At 36.6% G+C, this 24,282-nt stretch overlaps 1 protein-coding gene across 1 annotated transcript in view; it reads right to left on the reverse strand.

Moving 5' to 3' along the window:
* The window catches only part of grid2 (glutamate receptor, ionotropic, delta 2), a 905,841-nt gene that overhangs the window by 63,372 nt on the left and 818,187 nt on the right, over window positions 1-24,282 (reverse strand). The window contains exon 12 of the mRNA XM_030143377.1: window positions 5,392-5,530. Coding sequence (XP_029999237.1) covers window positions 5,392-5,530 — 139 coding nt within the window. The remainder of the gene's footprint in view (window positions 1-5,391; window positions 5,531-24,282) is intronic.

A 24,282-nucleotide genomic window follows, 5' to 3' on the forward strand; every position in this document is an offset into this window, starting at 1 on the left:
ATCACCTCTTTTCACACATTACAATATACTCAAGGGTTATTATGGAATAGCTGATGAGGAAAAAATGCCTACTAGAGCTTTATTGTTTATGTTTGATATGTTTTCATGTGTTGTTTTGTGTAGTTCTTTGCATAGATCCATGATTCATCTCCACCGTTTATATGAATCTATGCTTAAAGTCTATGTTAATTACTGTGACACATAAACTGTGCATGAAATGATGCTGCTACTGTCTGTTTCTCCAAATAAAAGGAAACGCTAACACTCACCCCTAGTTTACAAGCATTCACATGAGGGGTCATAAAGCTTTAAAACACTACAATATACTGAAAGGTTATTGTCAAAGCTTACACCAGCTTTCTTATTTCTTATGTTTAATATGTTTTCATTTGCTGTTTTGTGCAATTCCTGTGATTCACACCTTGCTCTTTATGTGAATTTACCTTAATTACTGTGAAACATAAACAGTGCGAAAGATTGTGCTTTTAGCAGTACAATAGCAGTACAATGTTTAATATAACTTCATGTATAATTTTATCCAGCTCCAAAAAATGTACACTTTACATATAACCCATACAGACCCAGTGCTACTTCTGTGTCAGTTCCCAAATGATTTTTTTTTTCTCTCCATTAACCTTTCTTAAGTGATTTATCACCATTTATTATAATATTATGATCTGTATTTTGCATTTTCATTGTAAATCAGGTATTTCCCCCTATATTTAATATACTTTTATTTGAGTAAATTCAAAGGTTATTATTTTACAACAGCAAAAAACTGAAGAAAAAGTTACTTTTTCAGTAAGGATATCATTAACTGAACATAAAAACAAGCATCAACTTCTGTCATTTGTCAAATTTCATGGGTTTTACTGGTGAATCAATGTTGTAGAAGATGACAGTGTTTCCATGGTAACTACGGAGCCTCTGAACATCCAAATGGGTCATATCTGATGACCATGAGAAGATGACAAACTATATTTTACATCAATTATTTACATGTATTGATAGGATTATTGCACCAGCAGTTATTAAACATTTTACATCAGTAGATGGTATTGGTCACTGGTGGATGTTTGGGTTTATGGGTTAAAGTCTGAACTTCAGAATTCAGACAAATTCTGTGATACATAAATTATATCTGAGACAGTGGTGTTACATCATTCTGTGCATTTGAATAAAGGGTCATAACGTTGTAAAACATTACAATGTACTTAAAGGTTATTGTAAAATTGTTGCCCAGTGAGGAGAAAAAAATGCCTACTGCAGCTTTATTTTGTGTATTTAATATGTCTTCATGTGCCATTTTGTGCAGTTCCTAAAGAGCCACAATTCATGTCTGCCCTTTATGTGAATCTACATTAAGTGTTAAATCTGTTAATTACTGTGATACATAAACTGTGCAAGAGATTGTCCTGTTACAGTCCTTTCCTCTAAATAAAGGGCAATATACTGATGTAACAATGTGTCTTTGGAAGAATTTACAAAAAGGTTGTCATGCTTCATGAACACTTTTGCTGTGTTAGCTGAACACTACTGCTAGTAAGTTGTATGTAATTACTATCTACTAATTATAGCCGGTGGCGCAGCCCTCAATTATTACATTAGACGCCCAAAACATTTCCGGTGGCTGATGAAATAGTTAAAAGTGTTTGTGATGGATTGCCTGTTAGCTATCATTTATTTTTGCATAGGCAGACAGACAGACAGACAGACAGACAGACAGACAGACACACACACACACACATATGTGGCCTGGTATAAGTAAGGAGACAGGACACAATTCTAAAATTTCTAGTGGGTATTTTTTATTCCCCAGAGTAACTGAAGGATCAGTGGCTTTCTTTTTTTTATATAGTAGTTTGTTCACAAAAAAAAGAACTACAGAAAAAAGGCAACAGCAGCGGCAAGGCACTTTTTTGCTATCTTTGTCACAGTGGCTAGTCCAATTCACAGATAAAAACTGCCCTGCAGATCCGTTCCCCTGCTGTGATACTACTACATGTAGCTGTCTAGTGTAGTGTGGTCTGTAGTCAGGTCTCTCTAGTCCAGTCTATCGGTCATGAGGTTCGCCTCGTTGTGATCGCTTCACTTCCGTGTACCATAATCCGACGTCATAGCCGGAGCCCGTCTGACAGGCTGCAACCCTGAACCTATCTTAAAGGTACGGTAACAATCAAAGGGGAAAAAAGGACTTCTAAATTCTCTGATTGTCCCCTGTCCACCCGGTTACATTTATGTGTATGTGTATGTATATATGTATGTATGTATGTATGTATATATATATATACACACACACACACACACACACACACACACACAATCCAAAGAGTAAACTCAAAAATATGACATTTGTGTAAAGTTTGACTTGAGGGAAGCTTTTTATCCTCAACCACTCGGTCCGTCTTTCCATCTTGCCATCCTAATCATTTCTTCCGCTTCATCTCACTCCTCTCTCAACAGGTTCCACCTCTTTTTACACTTTTTTACCCCTTAAAAATCCATTTCTCATTCTGACTCATCGCCACCACCTAAACCCTTCCCGCTCTCCGTTCCTCCACACTGCTTTCATCTTCTATTTTTTCCCGCCCGTCTCTCTGACCTTCCATCTCTCTTCCCCTTTTTGTTCTCCATCCATCTTATCTTTTCATCTATGTTTTATTCCTGCTCTCATTTTTTTTTAACTTTATGATGTTGACGCCAGTTTGTTTGTCTCTTTCGTTCTCATTCTGGGTTGCTCTCTGACTCCTTCTCTTTGCCATTCGTTGCTACCATCCCTCACTGTTTTCCTAGAGGATTCACACTGAAATTGAGGGAAAACATCCAAGCGTGAAATAGTCCAGAGAGGGTTCTGAATGCTCACTTGTTATTTCATTTCCAGGATGAAACAAGGGCATTAATACTTAAAAACCAAGTCTGTCCTGATGGTTCACTGAGACTCTAAGAGATGTAGCGCTTCCCGACTTTCTCTGACCGTTTCTTTCTCCGGTCCTTTTACATACCAAATTAATTCACTCTCCTATCACTCAATTACAATTCTTTTCACTCTATGTAATATGTTAATCAAGCATTTATCAGATGAAATTGCAGGCTAATCACAACATGACTGTTTTTTCGCTCCACCTCTCCATTGAGCTTTTTGTTACACTTTGTGATTACTGGCGGTTTACTTTGGGGGGTGTTCGCCCCTGCTGCTCACTCCATCACCCATCTTTAGAACCCCAAGGCCATTGGGTGCTGCTGTTTTGGTGATAATTATGCCACTAATGACCCCAGAAGAGTCAACACATTAAACATAATGCATTAAAATTTATGGAAATCCTTAATTAGCTCAGTGGATGCTGAATGAGGCAAGAAACTGAGAAGCACTAGTTAATGACAGTAAATTTGTGAAGAAAAAAGCAGAATAGGATTAACAAAGACAAAAAAAGTCATTCTGTCTACATGTCCTCTGTGAAATTGGACGCAAGGACTAAAACTTGTGGGTAAAAACTCTATGTGGAGATAAAGAGTGTGGAGACAAAATGAAAGAAAAGAAACAAAGAAGGGGTCTCCCAATGACAAAAAGGTACAAGAAAAGAGGAAGACAGAGAGACAAACTGACACAAACAAATTAAAAGACAGATAGTGATGAGATTTGGAGAAATAAATGTTGTTTATTCCAAAGCCAAGCACAATTAACTGTGGCACTGCCAGGCATAGCGGATGCTTCGGCAATGCTGATTAGTCCAATGAGAGATGAGCGTTTCCTGATGCCACCAGGAGAGAAAGGGGCAAACATATTATCACAAGGATAGATAAACAGAGGGCACTGAGCTTCGGGAATTAATGTGTGTGTGAGAGACAAAGTGTGTGTGTGTAAGTGGTAAAGAAAAATTAGAGTGGGAGGCCATGCCAGTTACTTTTATACATGAGCTGCCCCTGAGAGGAACATGTCGAACCTCACCCCGACTCCCAGTTTTTTTTTGCATTGTTTTCGGTGTCCTTATCTCCCCTATCTTCATTATTCGAAACGCACACGTATACGCACAATAATAGATCCAAACTTGAGGCAGGCAGGAAATTATCCTACAACGGGCTGAAGAAGAAGTGGGGGAGACTGAAATTAAAGTGGAAGTAAAGGATAAGTAATTGTGTGTGTGTGTGCATATGTGTTGCCTATTATGCATTACACCTGCCTGTTGGAATGAATTTCCACACTGAGCGACTATAAAGCAGGTAGGAAAAGTGTGGTGGGCTAGAAACACTGACTTCTACACACCAGCATACACACACTGTGGTAAATTGTTGTATGCTGGGTTGTGTACATAATTAGTTTTATAGGTGCCCTGAGTTTACTTGCCTCTATAGAACATTATGTTTAGATACAGAGGCAAAAAGTTCCCGCTGTATGACATGAGGAGGGTGAAACTAGACACTAAAGTAAAAGTAATGATGCAATGATGTAAAAATAATGGTATACAAGAAAAAGTTTTGCGTGGAATACCATATTGAAAGGGCCCATATGTAGTATTAATACTTTCAAATATTTAAAAAATTGCCTAAAATGTATCATTAACCCTATAACACCAAACGAATCATATTTGATACATGAGTTTTGAAGCCCTCTACATGATCAGTGTGATATTTTTTCTTGGAAAAACCTGATGTATACAATTAGATACATGCAATACACAGATAATCCACCAGGGGGGAGGGATTCGTTCACCAGAGGCCTTTCCAGTGACACTATAAGATTGTCATTAATGAGGAAGGAGGCAGAACTTTGCCAATTTTTGAAAAGGAATTACCGATTTGTTAGACTGGTTTGTGTTATATTATGTTTTTGTTTGTTCAGAATAATATTTGAGCATTGAGACCCGATGTATCAAATTGAAACTCATGGAAATTGATATTTGAAAAAAAACATTTTTGGGTTGTTAAGAAGGACCGATAAAGGCTCCAGTTTTAAAGAACAGGAATTTTCTGTCAGTGATTTAATGGTTCAGGCTTTTTGATCTTGATCTTGAATTAAGCAAAAAAAAAAATCTGCCAATGGAACAAGTGAAAATGATCTTGGTAGGATTTCTTGAAGTAAGATTTTCAAGATCTGCTGTCTATAAATAAGTTCTTATATCTCATGTAAAAGTTACTCTTTAGGTGATTATGTCCTATTTTAAGTGTGATGAGATATTTTGACTAGAAATGAGAAAAATACACTTGGTAAGATTTGGATTTTTGCAGTGTACTAATCTGTTTTAGAATTAAACAATTAGTGAAGCTGATAACACACTGTTTTTTCTAAGACATCAGATTAACTGGTAACCAAAGCTGGAAAAAAATACATGAATAAATGCACTTCTTTTCCACCACTGCACTGATGTAGTTATGATAGGTGTTTCAGATACTTACTGTATAGAGTTCTCTATCCGTGTGATGGTGAGGAACGCTGCGAGGTTGGCAGTGTATGAAGAAATGACAATTAGAGCAAACATCCACCAAACACCCATCATCATTCTTGTAGCGAGAGTGGTGTAGGGAACCTCTCCACCTATAAAGAAAGAAAGAAAGACTCAGAATCAGCTTTATTGGCCAAGTATGTGAACACACACACAACGAATTTGGCTTCGGTTTTTCTTTACTCACATGTTTCAACATGAACCCAAAACAACATGAACCCAATCGCACTTGAACATAGACGTAATATACACAAACACTGGACTAGAGACAAGTACAACAACAGGATGAGATTTACAGTGGATTTGTAATATGTACAGACTATAGAGTGCAGAGTAGAGTTTTATACAGTGAGTGGATGTGTACAGGGATCCAGTCTGTTAAATATATGTTTATGTATGTATTATTGTAGTGCAAATTGGTCAGAGTGCAAAAAATAAGTTTGTGAGTGGGTGAAAGAAAGAAAGAAAGAAAGAAAGAAAGAAAGAAAGAATGAAAGAAAGAAAGAGGGAGGGAGGGATTTTTATGTTTGTGATGTTTCTGTATATATTATTGTAGTGCAAATTGGTCAGAGTTTTTATACAGAGTGCGAAAAATAAGTTTGTGAGTGGGTGAAAGAAAGAAAGAAAGAAAGAAAGAAAGAAAGAAAGAAAGAAAGAAAGAAAGAGCATATGAATCCCATAACACTAACACATACAAGCACCACTTTGCTTCTAGAAAGAAAACTGTTGAAACAGCAGAGCACATCCTGAAAGATTATGTTTGGATTAACAGATCTGATCTGATGCTTTGGCACAGATATGATCTTCTACTCGTGGAAATATAAAGTGGGAGAAACTGCAGACAACTGAATCGCTCTGCTCTTCTGGAGAGACATATGAGAAATGTCTAATTTTTACAGTTCCACTCATAACACACAGATATAACAGTTGCGACAGAACTTTAAAAAGTAGAACTGGCAAATGCAACATATTAATTCACAAACATTAGGCTTGATCACTCTGAACAGAACGTGTAAATGCCTGTCGGGCCATGCTATTACAATTTAATGCTCCCTGAGGCACATTACAATGAAAAGTGGCTTGTCCGTCCCCAAATATAAAACCTCTTTATCCCCGTCTTGTTATAAACAACTTTTGTGGCCTTGTCCTCTAAAATCTTGTTGTGATACAGTAAAAGCTAACTGCCTTAGCTTTCTGTGGGGCTCCAAAAATTGCTGTCACTCCAACCCTGGCCCTGAGGAAAAAAAAATAAATCTATTTATTTGTGCATTAACAATGAATGAATAGAGGAAAGTGGATTTTTCCACTCCGCTCAGAGGTGTTGTGGGTTACTGTAGCCTTTAAATGCATATAGATCAATTCCACACACACACACACACACACACACACACGTGCAATCTCCCTGACAAGCGCGCATTATACACTTTTAGGTATGCACATCTCGTACACACGCAAACAAAGTAATGATTGATTTGCAGCCTGTGAGCTCTTCCTCTCTGCCTTTATTGAAGCCAGTTAGAAATTAGCCTCATTCATCCTTGTAGCAGGGGTTCAGTGTTACGTCGACTCAGACCAACAGGCGCTCTGCTCACTCCCACTCCCCCTAGCCGAGACTCAATAATATATGTGACACCCACGTAATCCCATATTCCCTTTATCTCGCTCCCCTTCTCTTGCGCCACTGTAATCTTGCTTTTTCCGTCTTCCTTTCGGGGCTTTTCTGCATCGCTTATAGCATTTGATTTAATTCAAATTTGTTATCATTTTCTCGCTGTCTTTTTTTCTGGGTTTGCTGTATGTTTCGCAGGCAATACATTTACTGTTGACATGAGGTTTTACCACGAGCCTGAAGGCACTATAGTGTGTAGTACCGCACTCTATATTCTACTCAATAATCCCTTCGTGTTTGCATGTCTCTTATATTGCTATCTCTTATACACTGTTCTGTACAGAGATACGGCAGATGGAGGTTCGGTTGTTCTAAGAGCGTTTCTGCTTCAAAAGGTCACGTGTGCGCTGGTTTCTAAAATGATTCTTTTCTTATTATCTTCATCATTTAGTTTTAACCGCAGCCTCATTGATAACAAGTGAATAAATATGTAAATAAGACGATAGTTAAAGTTCATGCCAAAGGGAAGATGAAGTGAATCCTGTCCAATCGGGCTCACTTTTTTTTTTTTTTCTCATAGCACAAGCTGCCAATGTGTCCAAATATATGCCAAACTGTGACTGCTGTACGTCGGACTTCAATAGCCTTAGAAACATGACCTTTGTGAATCATTCCACATGCAGAGGGTATTTTGGGATTTTGGGTTTCATGCTGCCAGAACCCATGAAGGGCCGATTAAGTTACCGGAGCAAACCTATTGTTAAGTCTCAGAACAATTTTCATGTTGATTTCAGGCTGTACAAGTGACTTTTATAAAACATTTAATCCAGCTGGGGAAATGACTCTGTTAAGTTCCAACACAACTGAATGGTCCGAAATGTGGGGGTGGGGATGGGGGGAAATTTGGGTCCGCGTCGACAAGTAAAGGTTGCTTTAGACACAGTTCTTTCAGTCCCTGGACAATGACTGAATCAAATCAAGATCGACTGCACATTCGTTTTAAAAGGTCAGTTTGTTTCCTGCTTCACGATTGTGTGTAAGACAAAATACACAGCGAGGAAATTATATAACTTGGATTTATGACGACGTTACGATGGAAAAATGGAATGAAACGGGTGTATTTTGGTTCATGAACGTGCTTAAATAGTAAAATATACAATAACCGATGCTCCCGACATGCAGTCAGTGTCCTCTGTTTTTTATACTTTGCAGTTATTGGGGCAGATGAAGAATGCTTTTGTGGTTTTATGGAGCAATATCCTCCTTCTACATTACAAATATGCACACACCAATAGTCACACTTCACTGCTCTATCAAAATCAGTGTATAAACAGGGGCTTATACATCAGAGTGTGTACTGCGCAATCTCTTACAGTACATAAAGCACTGTTCACTCTGTCTGGTATCAAAACTATTTTTATTCAGTGGAATGCACCTCGATGGATATCACTGCAGAGAACAAATACAAGTATTCAGCCAATTTAAATCAGCCAGTCATGAGCCTGTGTTTAGGACATCCACATTGATCCTGTGTGCACTGCAAATACGCACAACTGCAATAAAAATACATGAATTACCTCCATTTCCTAGTTCTGAAGGTGATATTAGCCGAGTTTTTTTCTAGAAACAAATTTATTTTCATTAACAAAGTTGTACATACCAGATAATTTTCAGAAAAGTTTTCATACAACTATAGAGAACTACAATGGGGTTAGCGTTATGATAAATAAAGGGTGCATATTTGACAACTGGAGTTTTCATAAATAATTGTTTCCGATCACCTAAATCAGAGTTTCCATGCAGATGAAAGGCAAAAACGCATAGAAAATATCAATTTTTCAACATACTTGGCTGTGTGTATACATGGTAACAAAGTCCTTTTAGTGAGGTCAAGGGAGAAACAATGATAAATAACCTACACGTCAGATACAATACAGTTTCCTTCTTTAATCCACAAAGACCTGCAGCCACTGGTGACCAAAAGCATCTACTAATCTACAACGGTTTATAATATTTTAACAACTATACCTATAAATTAATAAATAAACACACTTAAATAATCTACAAATATTCAGCAGCATCAGATACAGTATAACCCATTTGGACGTTCACAAGCAGCATGAACATGGAGACATCTTCTGAAGCAATGATTCATCAGAAAAATCCATGAAGTTTGACAAATGACTGTTTATATGTTTAGTTAATGAAAAATTGATGAAGAAAAAAACAAACACTTTCAGTTTTCTTCTGTTCTCATATAATAATAATAATAATAATAATAATAATAATAATAATAATAATAATAATTTTAAATCCAAACTCAAAGTGCTAGAGACTAACTCAATGATTTGCACTTGTTTTTCATAGTTTGACTTGTCCTGTAAATTGTTGTATTTCACACTACCTCTTGGCCAGTACTGCCTTGGAAAAGAGGTTCTTAATCTCAATGGGATCTTTTTTCCTGGTTAAATAAAGGTTTAAAAAAAAACAAAAAAAAAAAAAAAACTTTGAGGTCAGAGATTTTATGATCATCAACATGATCAGAAAATTAAATACAGGAAAGTATGTTATTTTCACCAAATAATACAGGGGATAAAATCATATATACTAATAAATTACGTCACAGTGGTTAGATGCAGGGAAACAAAGCCAATGTTGACATTGTACTGACCCCACTGAGGCCCTTTTTGACAAGGACTGGGCTGTACCAAGACCCCTGTTATTTCCTACCCTAGTATCCCTATCCCCTCTCTTCATTTGTGGTCATTTCTCCTATCTGTCCCCATGACCATGCACCGACCCCAAAAGAAATGAAAAATGTCTGTCAACATTGTCATCCAAATTCAATTTGACCTTGAAAATGAAGGTCAAGGTCGACGCCCATAATGCTCATCTTAGAGCTGCCCAATTTACACCAAAATACCAAACACAAGGGAGATTGGATAATTTGTTGAACAGGGTGTTTGCTCTTTATCCAAATAAAAATTCCAGACTTTTTCAAATCTTCTATTTTTTTTTCCCCCTGACCTTGACTTGATGTACTTTTAAACTTGTGTGCCTACTCTTTTTGGGTGAGATTGTACCTGTTGTGTGTTGTACAAAAGTTCATTTTAATAAAGGTATGAATGACTGAGTGCATAAAACGAAGTAAATGATGTTGTACTGGCAGAAACATTTTCAAAACATATAAAAATCATAAAAGTGCATGAATACTACACAAACAAGTTTCACTAGAATCATTCCAGTATTGACTGGTTTGTGAAATCATGTTGAGTTTGTTTTAATATGTTTTCCTTATGTATTTTTTAACTTACAAGATTATGCACATTTGAGCATACTCTAAAATTTGGCTAAGACAGAAACCTTTTTCCAAACTTTATTAAGACTTTAACAGAAAATTTAGTTCAAGACCTGCGTAAGCATCTTGGTGAAGAGTAATCGCATTGACACCAATGGACACACAGACACTGAAGGGTATGACAATACCCCTGTTGATGGGGTGTTGGAGATCACAATAAATCAGTCTGTTGGGGTTAATTTGCTCTGTTGCTGGTGTGAACTCATTCTGAAGTTCAACATGATCACCAAGGTTAGTATCGTTAATGAAATGACAAAAACTAGAATTGTAAAAACATTTTGGTTAACTGAAATAAATAAAAACTATAATTAAAAGAAAAAAAATTATAACTAACTGAAACTGTATTGTGTGCTTACAAAACTAACTAAAATGTATAAAAATTCTGGATAAAATTCCCTTCGTTTTCATCTTTGTCAATGTAGGATTGATATGAAATCGATATATTTCCCTCAAGCAATTTTAGCTGCTGGCACCATATGATATTTAACGGTCCGTCACTTTTCGTCAATTGTCGTTAAGAGTCAGTTTTTCGTCCCCACTCTACCTGGAAAGATGGAGTTGGGAGAAAGCAGCAGAGTCCTGTACGGGATTTATTTGAATTCGACGGCGAGGAAGATAAAAGATATAAAGAAACTAAAACTAAGCATTTAGAAAATAACAAAAACTAATAAAAACTAGCAAACCTGCTCTAAAAACGAATTCAAACTAACTGAATTAGAGAAAAAAAAAAGTAAAAAAATAAATAAAACTAAACTATAATGAAAAATCCAAAACTATTATAACCTTGATGATCCCACCATGACACTACCTAATGAACAAAGAAATGTGCGTCCACTAAACTGATAGTTTAATTTAGCAGGTGATAACAACAAAGCAGTAAAACTGACCTCTGGTGACTTGCTGGAGCTGTTAATACAATTAATATTAAGAATAAAGTTATCCTTAAACAGGGCACATTGTTATTATTACAGTGAGTCCTCTGTGTTTGAGAACAGGGGAGCTTCTCTTTGAGGTGTTCTTCAAGGCACCCCCTGAGTTCTTCTATACTTCTGAGCAATTCCTGTCAAAGGTAAGACTTAAAGAATTTGTGTGTGTGGGTCACAGCTTGTGTGTGTTTCTTTTGAATTTTAGAGTAGGCATGGGTGGTGTGGAGCAGCCTTACTGGATGCCAGTTCAGTAGCTTCAAAGGCCCCCTATTGTGTCCCTTCAATATAACCCTCCATTGTTAGCACTGTGTCTCGCCTGCTTCCTCTCTCATTCTCCACTGTGGCCTCTGTCGCTGTGGGCGAACACTGCTTCTGTATTTCTTTTTCCACTCAAAGCAAAATCTGCTACAACATGACAGTACTTGTATATGTATCAGACTGTGTTCTTTGCATTACAGTCAAACATAACGTTTAATGACTCATTTATTTTCCAGATCTATTTATATTCATTTATGCTTACCAGGCCTCAGTTACCTGGCCTGCTTTCCTGTTCTAGTTGTCCGACTGACGGGTCAACTGGATTTCTGGCTGTAGATCTAACTCGGTGGTTCAGTGGATATCTTGCTGCCCGGCTAAATACCTGTTTGTTTGGCTATGTGGTTGACTGATGGGCTCGCTGCACTGCCAGCCTCTTAAATAGCCGACAGACTCACTCTGCAATTTCGTGACTCATGCTCTGCTCTTTTATGTCTGCTGCTTTTTCTCCTGTGTGACCAGTACAATGTCATGATACCATTTTTCATGGATAACTCACTAGACACAGCACAAGAAACCTCAGCCTCTGTCATTTTTCTTCTCATATTTAGCATTTTTATCCTGTAATACCCCTAATTAAATATCACTTATATATATATTTATATTCTCTGTTGTTATTCAGGCTAGGATATTTACTAAAACCTTTATTTTTTTCCAGTAATATTGTGTTTAACATTCATGCAGTTTCTTTAAGTCAGGCATGTCCAAAGTCCGGCCCGGGGGCCAATCACGGCCCGCGGTCAGATTTTATACGGCCCCCAGCTTCGGTTTTGTACTGTATTATTTATGGCCCGCTTGGACTGTTGATCCGAATACATGAATCATAAAAGGTTCAAAATGCAGTTTCTCCTGTCACCTCATGGTGGCAGCACCACTCTAACTCTATCTGGCTCTGTGACTTTGCCATGAACCATTTTCGCTAATTTCTAACCATGGCGCCTGTAAATAAAAAAAACGGAAGTTGACAGTGAGGGCCGCCGCTTCCAGGAGAGATGGGAATTACAAATTTTTTTCACTGAAAATCGAGGTGATTGTGTTTGCCTAATTTGTCAAGAGACTGTTGTCTTGTTTAAGGAATTCAATGTAAAGACACACTAGCAGACAAAACATGCTAACGCATACGACAAGCTAGCAGGGAGTGAGCGTTCTGAAAAAGTGAAGCAAATTCAAGCTGCTTTAAACTTACAACAGTGACTCTTCATGTGAACCTGTGAGTTCAATGAATTCACCACCAAGACAGGCTACCAAGTTGCCAGGTTAGTTGCCTATAATTGCTGGTGTTATGTACTTGTAGATGTGACACAAATATTACTTTCTGAATGATTTTGTGAAAGACAAGAGTAAGAGTCATATGTTTTCATCTTAAACGTTAACAGACTTTACATTACTGAGTAATATATGAGTAATGATTACTCATATAAGTCATGTTTAAAATGAATGTGGGGTTAAGATTTTTATCAACTTTTTGGAAGTTTAAGATACTCTATACAGTTTGTTCTATGTTATCTGACTCCAGATGTGAAAGGAAGGCAGAAATGTTTTGTTTTTTTTTTTAATTTGTTCACACCTGAGTGGCTTAGATTTGGTTACATTGCCATTTAAAAAAAATTATATTTTGACAATGAAAATAAAGTTGTTTTTAAAATTATCGCTTTTATATGTAATTTTTACTGTTTAAAAAAACGTCCGAAGGGATAACTGGCCCCTGTCAATCTCCACATTATCAGATCTGGCCCTCTTTAAAAAAAGTTTGGACACCCCTGCTTTAAGTGAATGCTCTCCAGTTCTACTACACAGACTCGCACTCCTGGAATAATTTGTTTTTCAAGCCCTTTTTAATCCTCTCCTGCTTTTTATTAAAAGATTCACTCACACATCTCATCTGTCTCTGATTTTTTGCCCTCATCTCATGACTTCTTGCTTTGTAGTTAGTATTTCAGTGCTGTTTTTGTATTGTATGAACACAGAAAAGATGTTTCCAGAGGGAGAGAATGCTTAGTTCGGTGGGGTCGCCTGAAATAACTAGTAATGGAAAAAATAAAAACTCACAAATAAAAAGGTGAGTTGAGAGACAATCTCAATACATAAAAGACATGACAAACTCTGAAGCTGAAACTGAAGCACTGTGGTGCTGTTTATGTGTCAAATGTTCATTGTGGTCAGTTTCAGATGCTGCAGCTCTTTCATAATTCATAGTTTGAGTTATTGTTTGTTCAGTATTAATTGTCAGCCTTGGAAATCCAAGCTGGACTGACTGTACATATCCTGACCAAGGAAAATAAAATTCTCACTTTGTGCAGTAATCTACACCTGGCTTTTCTGCCTCCATCCATAATAATATACATTATATAGACTAAATGTCGTCTAAAATTAATGTTTATTTGCAACATAGTATAGCAAACTATTACATGATCAAAAACAAATTAATTTTAGAAAAAAAAGCCTCCGTTTTGAATATCTGGGCTCACCAGAAATTTGTGATGTTAAAATGGGGTCATGTGCCAAAAAAAAAAGTTGGGAACCAGTGGCTTAGTTAAACCTAAGAGTCATGCATAGTGAATACAATCAAATCTCATTTTTTTTCTCCTTAAGGGTCCACGGTCATGGCCCCGTGACTCAATCGCATGACATATTCAACATGTCGTAGTGTCGGAAGCTGGTCACAAAGACTACTGGGGAAAATTTGACTTGAACCTTGAAAAACTCTCCCACTTTTTATTTGATGTTGATAGAGCAAATACAACCGGAGATATGGTGGTTTGAAACTGGAGCAAACAAACGTGAATACAGTATGAAAATGAGGTGGGCGGGCGTTATATTTCTGACCATATCTTTGTGATTTTTTGTCCCTTTTCAAAATGGAAAAAACTGGCCGAATCTGTGGATTCTAATCCACAGACTGCATTAGTATTACAGGTAAGGGTAAGAATAACCCCACCTGAACCGGATACGGAAACCGAGGTGAGGGTGAGGGGGTAGAAAACCAGAGAAAACACCCATGTAAAAATATGCTTTTATGTCAAATATTTGAGTATAGCTTTAATTTATAACAATTTTGATTTTATATACCTAGTATTTGGAACCAACATTCACTTTTAAAGTCTTTGAAAAGGTTTGTTAAGCATCTTTGTGTCATTTATGCAATAAATTATGTATATTTTTCAAATCGGATTTTAGATTTTTTGTGTGTTTTCTGGCCTTTTGTGTTGATATAGTAGGTTAAAGTGAAAAAATAATAGGCAGATGAAATAGATGAAGTTATGGTGAAACAAAAAGATACCAAACATGGGTACAGTAAACATTTCTTTACGTAGTATATAAAGGCAAAATCAAAAGTACTCAAAAATGGCTAAAATAGACTCAGACCCCTAAGGGTTAAAAAAACAAAAACAACAAAATAAAAACCTTAATTACAACAGGAGTGTATATATAGAAATCCATCATTTCCCCCTTCTATCCAACTGATCCAGTGCTTTTTTGTTGAAAGTCTGTCTGAAATGAGGCGCTCTGTTCATTTAGGATGCTGCTCAATAGCTGGAGAAGGTCCTCAGGTATATGACCAAACCGGACAGAAGCCACATCACTCAGTCCTGAGATGAACTGATCAAAAGGGACACAACTGAGGGAAAAAAGATTTTGATCCGTTGCAAATATATTTTGCACAGAAAGATGAGCACAGATGGAAACAGGGTTTGTTATCTATTAGACATGACATGTTTCTAATGGTCGACTTGTTCTAATCTCTTGAACACTGGCATTTGATTTGAAGGAAGTGATGTTTGTTTTATTAAGAATATTGTTCAGTACTGGTGCATATAGATAAGTTCAACTAATGTACCATATTATGAAGGACAATTAGGTATTTAAAGAAGAAATTCATAATACTACAAGAATAAAGTAAGACCTAGCTTTGGAAAAAATGTGTCAATGATGAATGAATGAATCATGCCACAATGTTTGTCAACTTAACCCATAAAGACCCAAACATCCATTGACTGATCTAAACTGTTTAATACATGTTAATCCACTAATCCTATCAATACATGTAAATAATTGGTGTAAAATACAGTTATTCATCTTGTCATGGTTATCAGATATGACCCATTTGGACATTCAGAGATTCTGCAGTTACCGTGGAAACACCGTCATCTTCTACAGCAGGGGTGTCAAACTCATTTTAGTTCAGGGGCCACATTAAGCCCAAATTGATCTCCAGTGGGCCGAACCAGTAAAACAATAGCATAATAACCTGTAAATAATGACGACTCCAAATTTTTCTCTTTGTTTTAGTGCAATCAAAATTAAATTATACAAATATGTACATTTGCAAACTATCCAAACAAAATTGATGTGAATAACCTGAAAAAACTGAAATTTCTTGAGAAAAATAAGTGCAATTTTAACAATATTACACCTCAATTTACCATTTATACATGCATATTACAGATTGGATCTACAAAGGCACAAAATATTTAATAACAAGAAGAATGATGTTAAAATTTCACTTTCAAAATTTCAGGTTTTTCGCATTTTATTGTTAAAGAATAGTTTGTAAATGTTAATGTTTTCATCATTTAATGTAAGTTTTTACACTAAAACAAAGAGAAAAATTTGGAGTTATCATTACTTATTTATAGATGTGATATAATATTACATTTTTCACATTAAACTAAGAAGATTTGGAGCTATTATTTATAGGTTATTATGCTATTATTATTTTAGTTGAGATCACATTGGTCTGTATGTGGAACCTGAACAAAAACGACTTCAACATCCTTGATTGTTAATATCTAAAGTGTCATTTTTGCACTTTGCAAATTCATCCCGTGGGCCGGATTGGACCCTTTGGCGGGCCGCATTAGGCCCCCGGGCCACATGTTTGACACCCCTGTTCTACAGTGTTAATTCATGGAGTTGGATCAATGACAGTGGATGGACAAACAGGGCTTATGTTCAGTTAATGTCAGATTGGACTGAAAAAGACACTTTTTCTTCTATTTTGTCTGCTTTGGTAGAATAACCCTCAACTTTAATCTGAGCTTTAATGAACATCTACATGATCAGTGAATTAAATATAGGAAAATACCTGATTTATACTTAAAAATGCAAAATACTGAGCATTATATTAGAATAGATGGTGATAAATCACTTCAGAAAAAGTTAAAAATAGAGAAAAAAATCATTTGGGAGCTGACACAAAAATAGCACTGGGTCTTTATGGGTTAAAAGGTAATTAAGTTGTGGTGACGATAGTAAAGAAACATTTAGTTTGGTGTTAAACAGCTGAATGGACTGCGTCTCTAGATGAACATGATACACATCAACACTAAAACGATGATTACTATAGCACATTTTCCCTCCACCTTAAAGAGTGGGGTGAAAAGGGATCAACAGCGGCAACATTTACTACAAATCTAGTTATGGTGAAGCTGCATAGACATGATAAGACTGAAGAGATGATGGAGAGACACGTACAATGACATCCCCTCCATGGCTTTTTGAGTGTGTGGTCTTTGTATAAACATCTTTTTCACAGTCTGATAGGTCAACAGTTGTACAATAAACTGTGCAATAAATAAAAAATGTTTTGTTTTGCTTTCCCCCTGAAATAAGATCCCATGTGGCACAACCCACAACTTTTTCTCTTCTACTACAAGTAAAGAGTCATATTTTCAGACCGCTCCTCTGATATGTTGCCTTCTTTACGAGTTTATTCTCATAAAATTATAACTTTTTTCTTGAAACATTGCAGCTATATTCTCATTATTAACATAGAATTCAGGAAAATGTACTTTACTGTTGTATATTTTGCCTTTTTTTCTCCAAAATGGTAGCAACTTTATTCTCCTAATGTTCTAATCTTATACCTGAAATACAGTTGTACTTTTCTTTTTCTCTTTTGTTCAGACAAGCAGTTAACATCTAAAAACTGTACCTTGTCCGAACTAAAGAAAAGTACAATTACCTTAATTTCCAGTCTATAAGCTGCTACTTTTTTCAACACAGTGTGAACCCGTGGCTCTAAAATAATGCGACTAATTTATGTTTTCTGGGCAAACGATCGACCCGTCTGACGAAGAAGGAAATAAAGCTGATGCATGTAAGCTTTGCATCAATGAAGCGATGGTGAGACGTTGGAGATGGGGTGAGTGCGGCTTACAGTCCGGAAAGTACAGTACAATAACAGAAGACAAAATGAATGTCATTAGCCTTTTTCCTGAAATACAGTTGTGGAAAAAATTATTAGACCACCCCTTGTTTTCTTCCATTTCTTGTTCATTTTAATGCCTGGTAAAACTAAAGGTAAATTTGTTTGGACAAATATAATGATAACAACAAAAATAGCTCATAAGAGTTTAATTTAAGAGCTGATATCTAGGCATTTTCCATGTTTTCTTGATAATAACAGAAATCACTTAAGTTCTTACATCAATATCTATGGCATTGTACTGCCAAAAACACTGCTTTTAGACATTCTGTGTTTTCTTTTCTGTCTGTTTTAGTCACATGATACACACAGGAGTTAGGACTTGATTGCATAACCATTGTTTTTGATGACTTTTGATGGTCTAATAATTTTTTTCCGCGACTGTATATTCTTATTATATATATTTTCAATTGTTAGTGCAAACCTAATCCTCCATCACAATCCCATCCATAGGAATAATGTCACATGACCCACTAGTTAAATCACTCCTCTTTAACTGTGTATGAATATAAACTCTGTATAAACTCATGTTACTGCATTGCACTCCCATCATTATTGTAAATACGTTTGATGCACATCTTTTATATCCTATTAGTTTCTCTTTTATACCACTTTATTTATTCTCTTTACCTGTTTTTTTTTTTTAAACTAGACAATGTTGTCAACTTTAATACTGCTATCATAATGTATAAAACCCATGATCGTATGCTCCCCTACAGCCTACAGGAGAGGCAAAGTCACTATAATATAAGGGGAACTGAAATCTTAAAGAAAATTAAGTGTAGAACAAACTTAAAAAAGTCAGGGTATCTCTGTTAGAGGAATAATCTGGACCAGAACTTTAAAATGTCTTCTTCAATTTGTGCATTTAAAAGGACGTATAAATCCAGTATAATAACAAAATATAGAACATTATCAGAATAAGTGAATATCTAGTTATAATACAGAAGAATGCAAAAAAAATATATTATTGTGTATTACTCATTTGTAATTAATTAATACAGACTATCACGATAAGGAGATATTATCACATGTATTAATGATTGTATTTGTAGTAAATAATTAAAGTGCATATAAATATTATAGCTTATATATATATAAAAAAAGGTTGATATGCAAATCTGATTGTGTGTGAGGTGACTAAAAGTGTGTGTGAATGGTTTGTACAGATGCTTTGTGTTATTGTATATAAATGTATAGAGAAAAAAAGTGTGTTAAAGCAAAGGAGGCAGAATTAATTTAATTATCAGTTTGTAAAAAGGGGATGGGAGTTTATAAGTTATACTTCTTCCCACTCCTTTTCGAGCGTGGAAATATTGTTTGACCATGTTGTACGGTTCTTTGCTATCTGATGATTCTATGTGCTTGAAATAAAACTAAAATAATTAACTTCTTTTTTTTTTTTTTTTAATTACATGGCATTTAAATTGCAAACTACGAGAAATCTCAATGTCCTGTGTATCTAGTGAATTGATAAGAAATATCTTTGAATTCTTGAGTCTTTAAAAATTATGAGTAAGACAAGTGAGCACAGATGGTAATGCGCTGTTTTCATTTTTCATTGTTTACCTGCCTATCCTGATATTCCCGTTGTACAACCGCACTAGACACATGTTGTATATATAAATCAGCCTCTCTCCTGCTCTGTCGTCTTTCCTTTCCAGAACTTCAGACGGCGAGAAGGCATCAGTGTCACTCCACAGCTCTGAAAATCCACTACTATCAAATGCACCATCACTTTTTAAAACCTACACTCTCGCTGCCAACCGTTTTGAGGCTTCTCTTCAAAGTTACAACATCATACTCCAGTTATTCTTGGATGAAAGAGGACTCGAGCAGTTCATTAGGGCTTTTTAAACGAGGAAAGGAGAGTAGAAATGTGTTCAGCTGATGTCAGCTCCCAGTTGGAATCACTGCAATCTTGCCATAAAGTGATGTAACTTTTTTACTACAATTTGGACAATTTCATTCTTTTTACACCGCAGAAAGTGTCTAAAAGGAGACATTTTGACAGTGGCAGGTTGACAACCATCAAGTTAGACAGCTTGCAGCTTGGTTGGCTGCATGCGGTGGGTGACAACATAGCGTGTGTTAAAAATGTAATCCATACAGGAGTGTCCGACTGGTCTGATTCTTTCTATTCTGTGGTACCTTAACCCATAAAGACCCAAACATCCACTGTCAACCAAAACCAGCTACTAATCTAAACTGTTAATCCACTAATCCTATCAATACATGTACATAATTGGTGTAAAATGCAGTTTTTCATCTTTTCATGGTCATCAGATATGACCCATTTGGATGTTCAGAGGGTCTGTAGTTATCGTGGAAACACTGTCATCTTCTACAGCATTGATTCACCAGTAAAACCCATGGAGTTGGATCAATGACAATGGATGGAGATGCTTGGTTTATGTTCAGTTAATCCTACATTGTTCTGAAAACGTTACCTTTTCTTCAGTTTTTTCTGTTTTGATACAATTACCTTTGACTGTACTCTGAGCTTTAATGAACATCTACATGATCAGTCAGTTAAACATTGGAAATTAGATGATTTTCACTGGAAAAAATACAAAATTCAAAGGATAACATTATAATAAATAGCGATAAAAAAATAATAATTTGGGAACTGCCACAGAGGTCATACTGGGTCCCTATGGGTTAATGTTATGTTAATGGCGAGTACTTGGTATGTGTATGAGTCTTCCTATTTCAAGCGAATTAACCCGTAAAAACCCAAACAAACACCGGTGACCAAAAACATCCACTGATCTTAAATGTGTAATATCTATTGATCCATTAATAACTAGAAAAGCACTCGGAGAGCGCAGACCTCCGCCAAGGCTGATCAGTGCCCCCCCGCCCCCCGTGGGCCCCCCCACGCCAAGGAGGTTATGTTTTTGCCAGGGTTTGTTTGTTTGTCTGTCTGTCTGTCTGTCTGTCTGTCTGTCTGTCTGTCTGTCTGTCTGTCTGTCGATCTGTCTGTTTGTCTGTCCGTTAGTGTGCAACATAACTCAAAAAGTTATGGACAGATTTTGATGAAATTTTCTGGTCTGTGCCCCCCCCCCACCCCCGATCACCACCAAAATTTAATCATTTCTTCCTTATCCCATTTCCAACAAACCCTGAAAATTTCATCCAAATCTGTCCATAACTTTTTGAGTTATGTTGCACACAAACGGACAGACAAACAGACAGACAGACAGACAAACAAACAAACCCTGGCAAAAACATAACCTCCTTGGCGGAGGTAATAAGAATACATGTAATAATTACTGCAAAATACAGTTTGTCATCTTTTCATGGACATCAGATATGACCCATTTGGACGTTCAGAGGCTCCGTAGTTACCTTGAAAACTCAGTCATCTTCTAACAACAATGGCCCATGGAGTCTGACAAATGACAGTGGATGAAAACATTTGGTTTACGTTCAGTTAATGACATATTTTACTGAAAACATCATTTTTTCTTCAGTTTTCTCAGTCTTTGACATAACAACCCACAATTTTAAACTGAGCTTTTATGAACAGCTACATGATCAGTAAATAAAATACTGGAAAATACCTGATTTTGACTGCAAAAATGCAAAATACAAAGGATAATGTTAGAATAAATGGTGATAAATCACTTAAAGGCTAAACAGAAAGAAAAAAATCATTAGGGAACTGACACAAATGTAGCATTGGGTCTTTATGGGTTAATTATGTCCACGCTGTCATCAATTAGAAAAAAATGTAGTGCTGTTATGCGTTATTATATGGGTTACAAAAAAGCCTGCATGAATTCAAGTACCAACGATTAGTAGATACGGGTAAGAATCAACCTTTGAGGGCAGGCAGCTTAACTGGCATTTTCAACATAACCACATTTTTGTATTCCATTACCTAGCATGCTAAAAGAAAGGGTGTTTAAACTATTTGACACTGTCTGTCAAGCCTTTCCACCTTTGTGGCCCTTGCACGTCAAGAAAATATTAAAATACTGTGGCGCTGCCTTTCTTTGGCTGTCAGTTAGCTCAGTATATGCCGCTGAATATTGTGAGGTTTTTAATTTATTCACAGTAAAGGACAGTCTTTCATGTTATATTTTTTGTAAGGCTATCTTCTCAAAGCCTCAGATCTTAAAAGCTCATAATGATGTCTCTCTACAAAGACAAGACACTGTTCAAAGCAACAACATCTCATTACACTCAGTAATTACTTCTTCAAGGACCAATATGCTCCATCGAAATAATACATCATTACCGATACTACGTGATCACATGATGTTCATCTTTGTTCAATTTAAGGTCAGGGAACAGGTAAATAAAAATAAAAACAAAAACAAGAGAAATTAGCAGTTTTTTCAACATAAGGAAAACAATTTTAGATCATAACCTTCAATATGTTAGTACAGCCACTTTGAGCAGAGAAAAACATGTTTTCCTTTTACATTTAAATCAAAGCATGCGTACTATATCTCAAATATCTGGAATTAATGTAATTAGCAGTTTTTAGCGTCCTGAGGCTGCATAAGTTGTTTGATTATGATAAAGTGTTATTGCCTGGCAGTGATGATATAGCACTGTTAGTGATAACCAGGTTTCTGAACTCACTGGAGCTCGGGATTCGCCAACAATAAATGGAAAATAGGAAATCGGTACAGCTACAGCAATACCACAGGAATACCAATGAGTATTATCGTAAAGCCAAGAGAGGTGGAAAGTCCTAATGAGGCCTGGTGGCACTATGACAATAATCCCAATAATTTGTGGGAAACCTTTGGTCGGTAAAACTGCATGTAGTGGAGACAGTACTTCTAGTTTCTGCTGATTTCTTTTTGTTCGAAGTCAACGACTCAAAAATTTTACAAGGCAAATAATATCAAAGACAAAGAAACAAGCACACCAAAACAGAATTACACATGTCTACATAGTGCTATTGGTTTGTTTTGAGTGAAATAAACAGGGACAGCCGGAAACAGGGATGAAAAATTAGTCAGGTAAAGGAACTGTTGTTTCCTGCAGGTTTGGCATGAAAAAATATTCCAGCAGCCAACTCATCTGCATCAAACATGCTCACACCGTTTCTCTGCCTGCCTCTCTCACTTATTTCTACTCCCTCTACCATTCTGCACCTCTCACTTCTCTCATCCTCTGCTCTTTCCTCCTTTCTTGTTGACATGCCGCAGTTAAAGGTAGCTTCAGATGAGTGCAGCTTTGAAGTCAGTCGAGTGGTGGGCATAAAATGCATACATACGTCTATATACATACGTACGTGTGTGTGTGTGGTTTTTTTTTCTTTCTTTTGGCTTCAAATCTCACCACTGACTAAGCACCTCCATCACCTTGTGTTACACCCCTGTCCCATCTGACATGAAGAAATTGTTATTTATTTTTTACCACCTATTTCTCCTTGAGCACTTAAATCATTCTCGACTGGCGGTGTCCTGGTGATTAGAAAAAACTTGGGGGTAAAAAAAAAAAAAACACACTACAATGTTGGTCGACCAGGCTCGAGAGGCAAAGGCGAGCAAATAGAAAATAGCAAAGGGAGGATGACGGAGTGTGTGCCTTCCTCCTCCACTGCTTCTCCTGCCTTCTGCTTCTCAATCTTCCTTTGTAGCACCTCTAATACTCCTGGCTATCAGCCAAACCGAGAGGGATTTTCCATGCGGTTAGCAATTTTTTTTTTTTTCCGAAGCCATCAAGTTCCCCCATTATATGAACACAGCAGGAGAGTAATGTTGTTAATTTGAGCTAAGATGCATGAAGCTTATGATTCTGTGATGTGCCTAATGGTATCTCCCTTCACAGCATGCTCTCTGATTTCCTATAAGAAACTTGGACCATCGTCAAAACAGAATCGACTATAACTATGTAACCTGCGTGGTAAACAGGCGTAAGCAGCGTTTATGCAGTTTATGCGAGGATCTAAAAGCTTTCAAGGAGACAGGTGGGTTGAAGATAAGATTGAGAGAAAAATAGAAATGATCATAAAGGGAACAAAGGTGTTGATAAGGTTTGTTTATGAATGGACTGCATTTTACACGCATGCATTATAGTCACGCACCCATTTCACAGACAAAGCAGGATGCCGATGAAAAAAAGCAATATCTCAGCACGCGTCGATGCACACGAAACGACGAGGAGTACTTTTACACATGTGACACGTCTACAGAGGAATAATGAGCAGGATTGTGTGTAAATGTTCATACGCGCTGACATTTCTAAAACCGTGTCTAACGTGACTGCGTCATTCGTTTACCTTAAAAAGTTAATAACTTGCTCTGATTGCCTTTAAAAAGCCGACATACGACACGTTCGCCCAAATGCTGAATACAGATAAGTGATTATGTAGATGCAAAAGTTAGCGTTCAGCTCATGTAACTTAGCTAATTGCATTTGTCTAACAAACGCCACAAGGACTTCTGATAAAGTGGAATTTA

This window comes from Sphaeramia orbicularis, chromosome 9 (assembly GCF_902148855.1).
Source record: "Sphaeramia orbicularis chromosome 9, fSphaOr1.1, whole genome shotgun sequence".
In the NCBI taxonomy this organism is placed as follows: Eukaryota; Metazoa; Chordata; class Actinopteri; order Kurtiformes; family Apogonidae; genus Sphaeramia; species Sphaeramia orbicularis.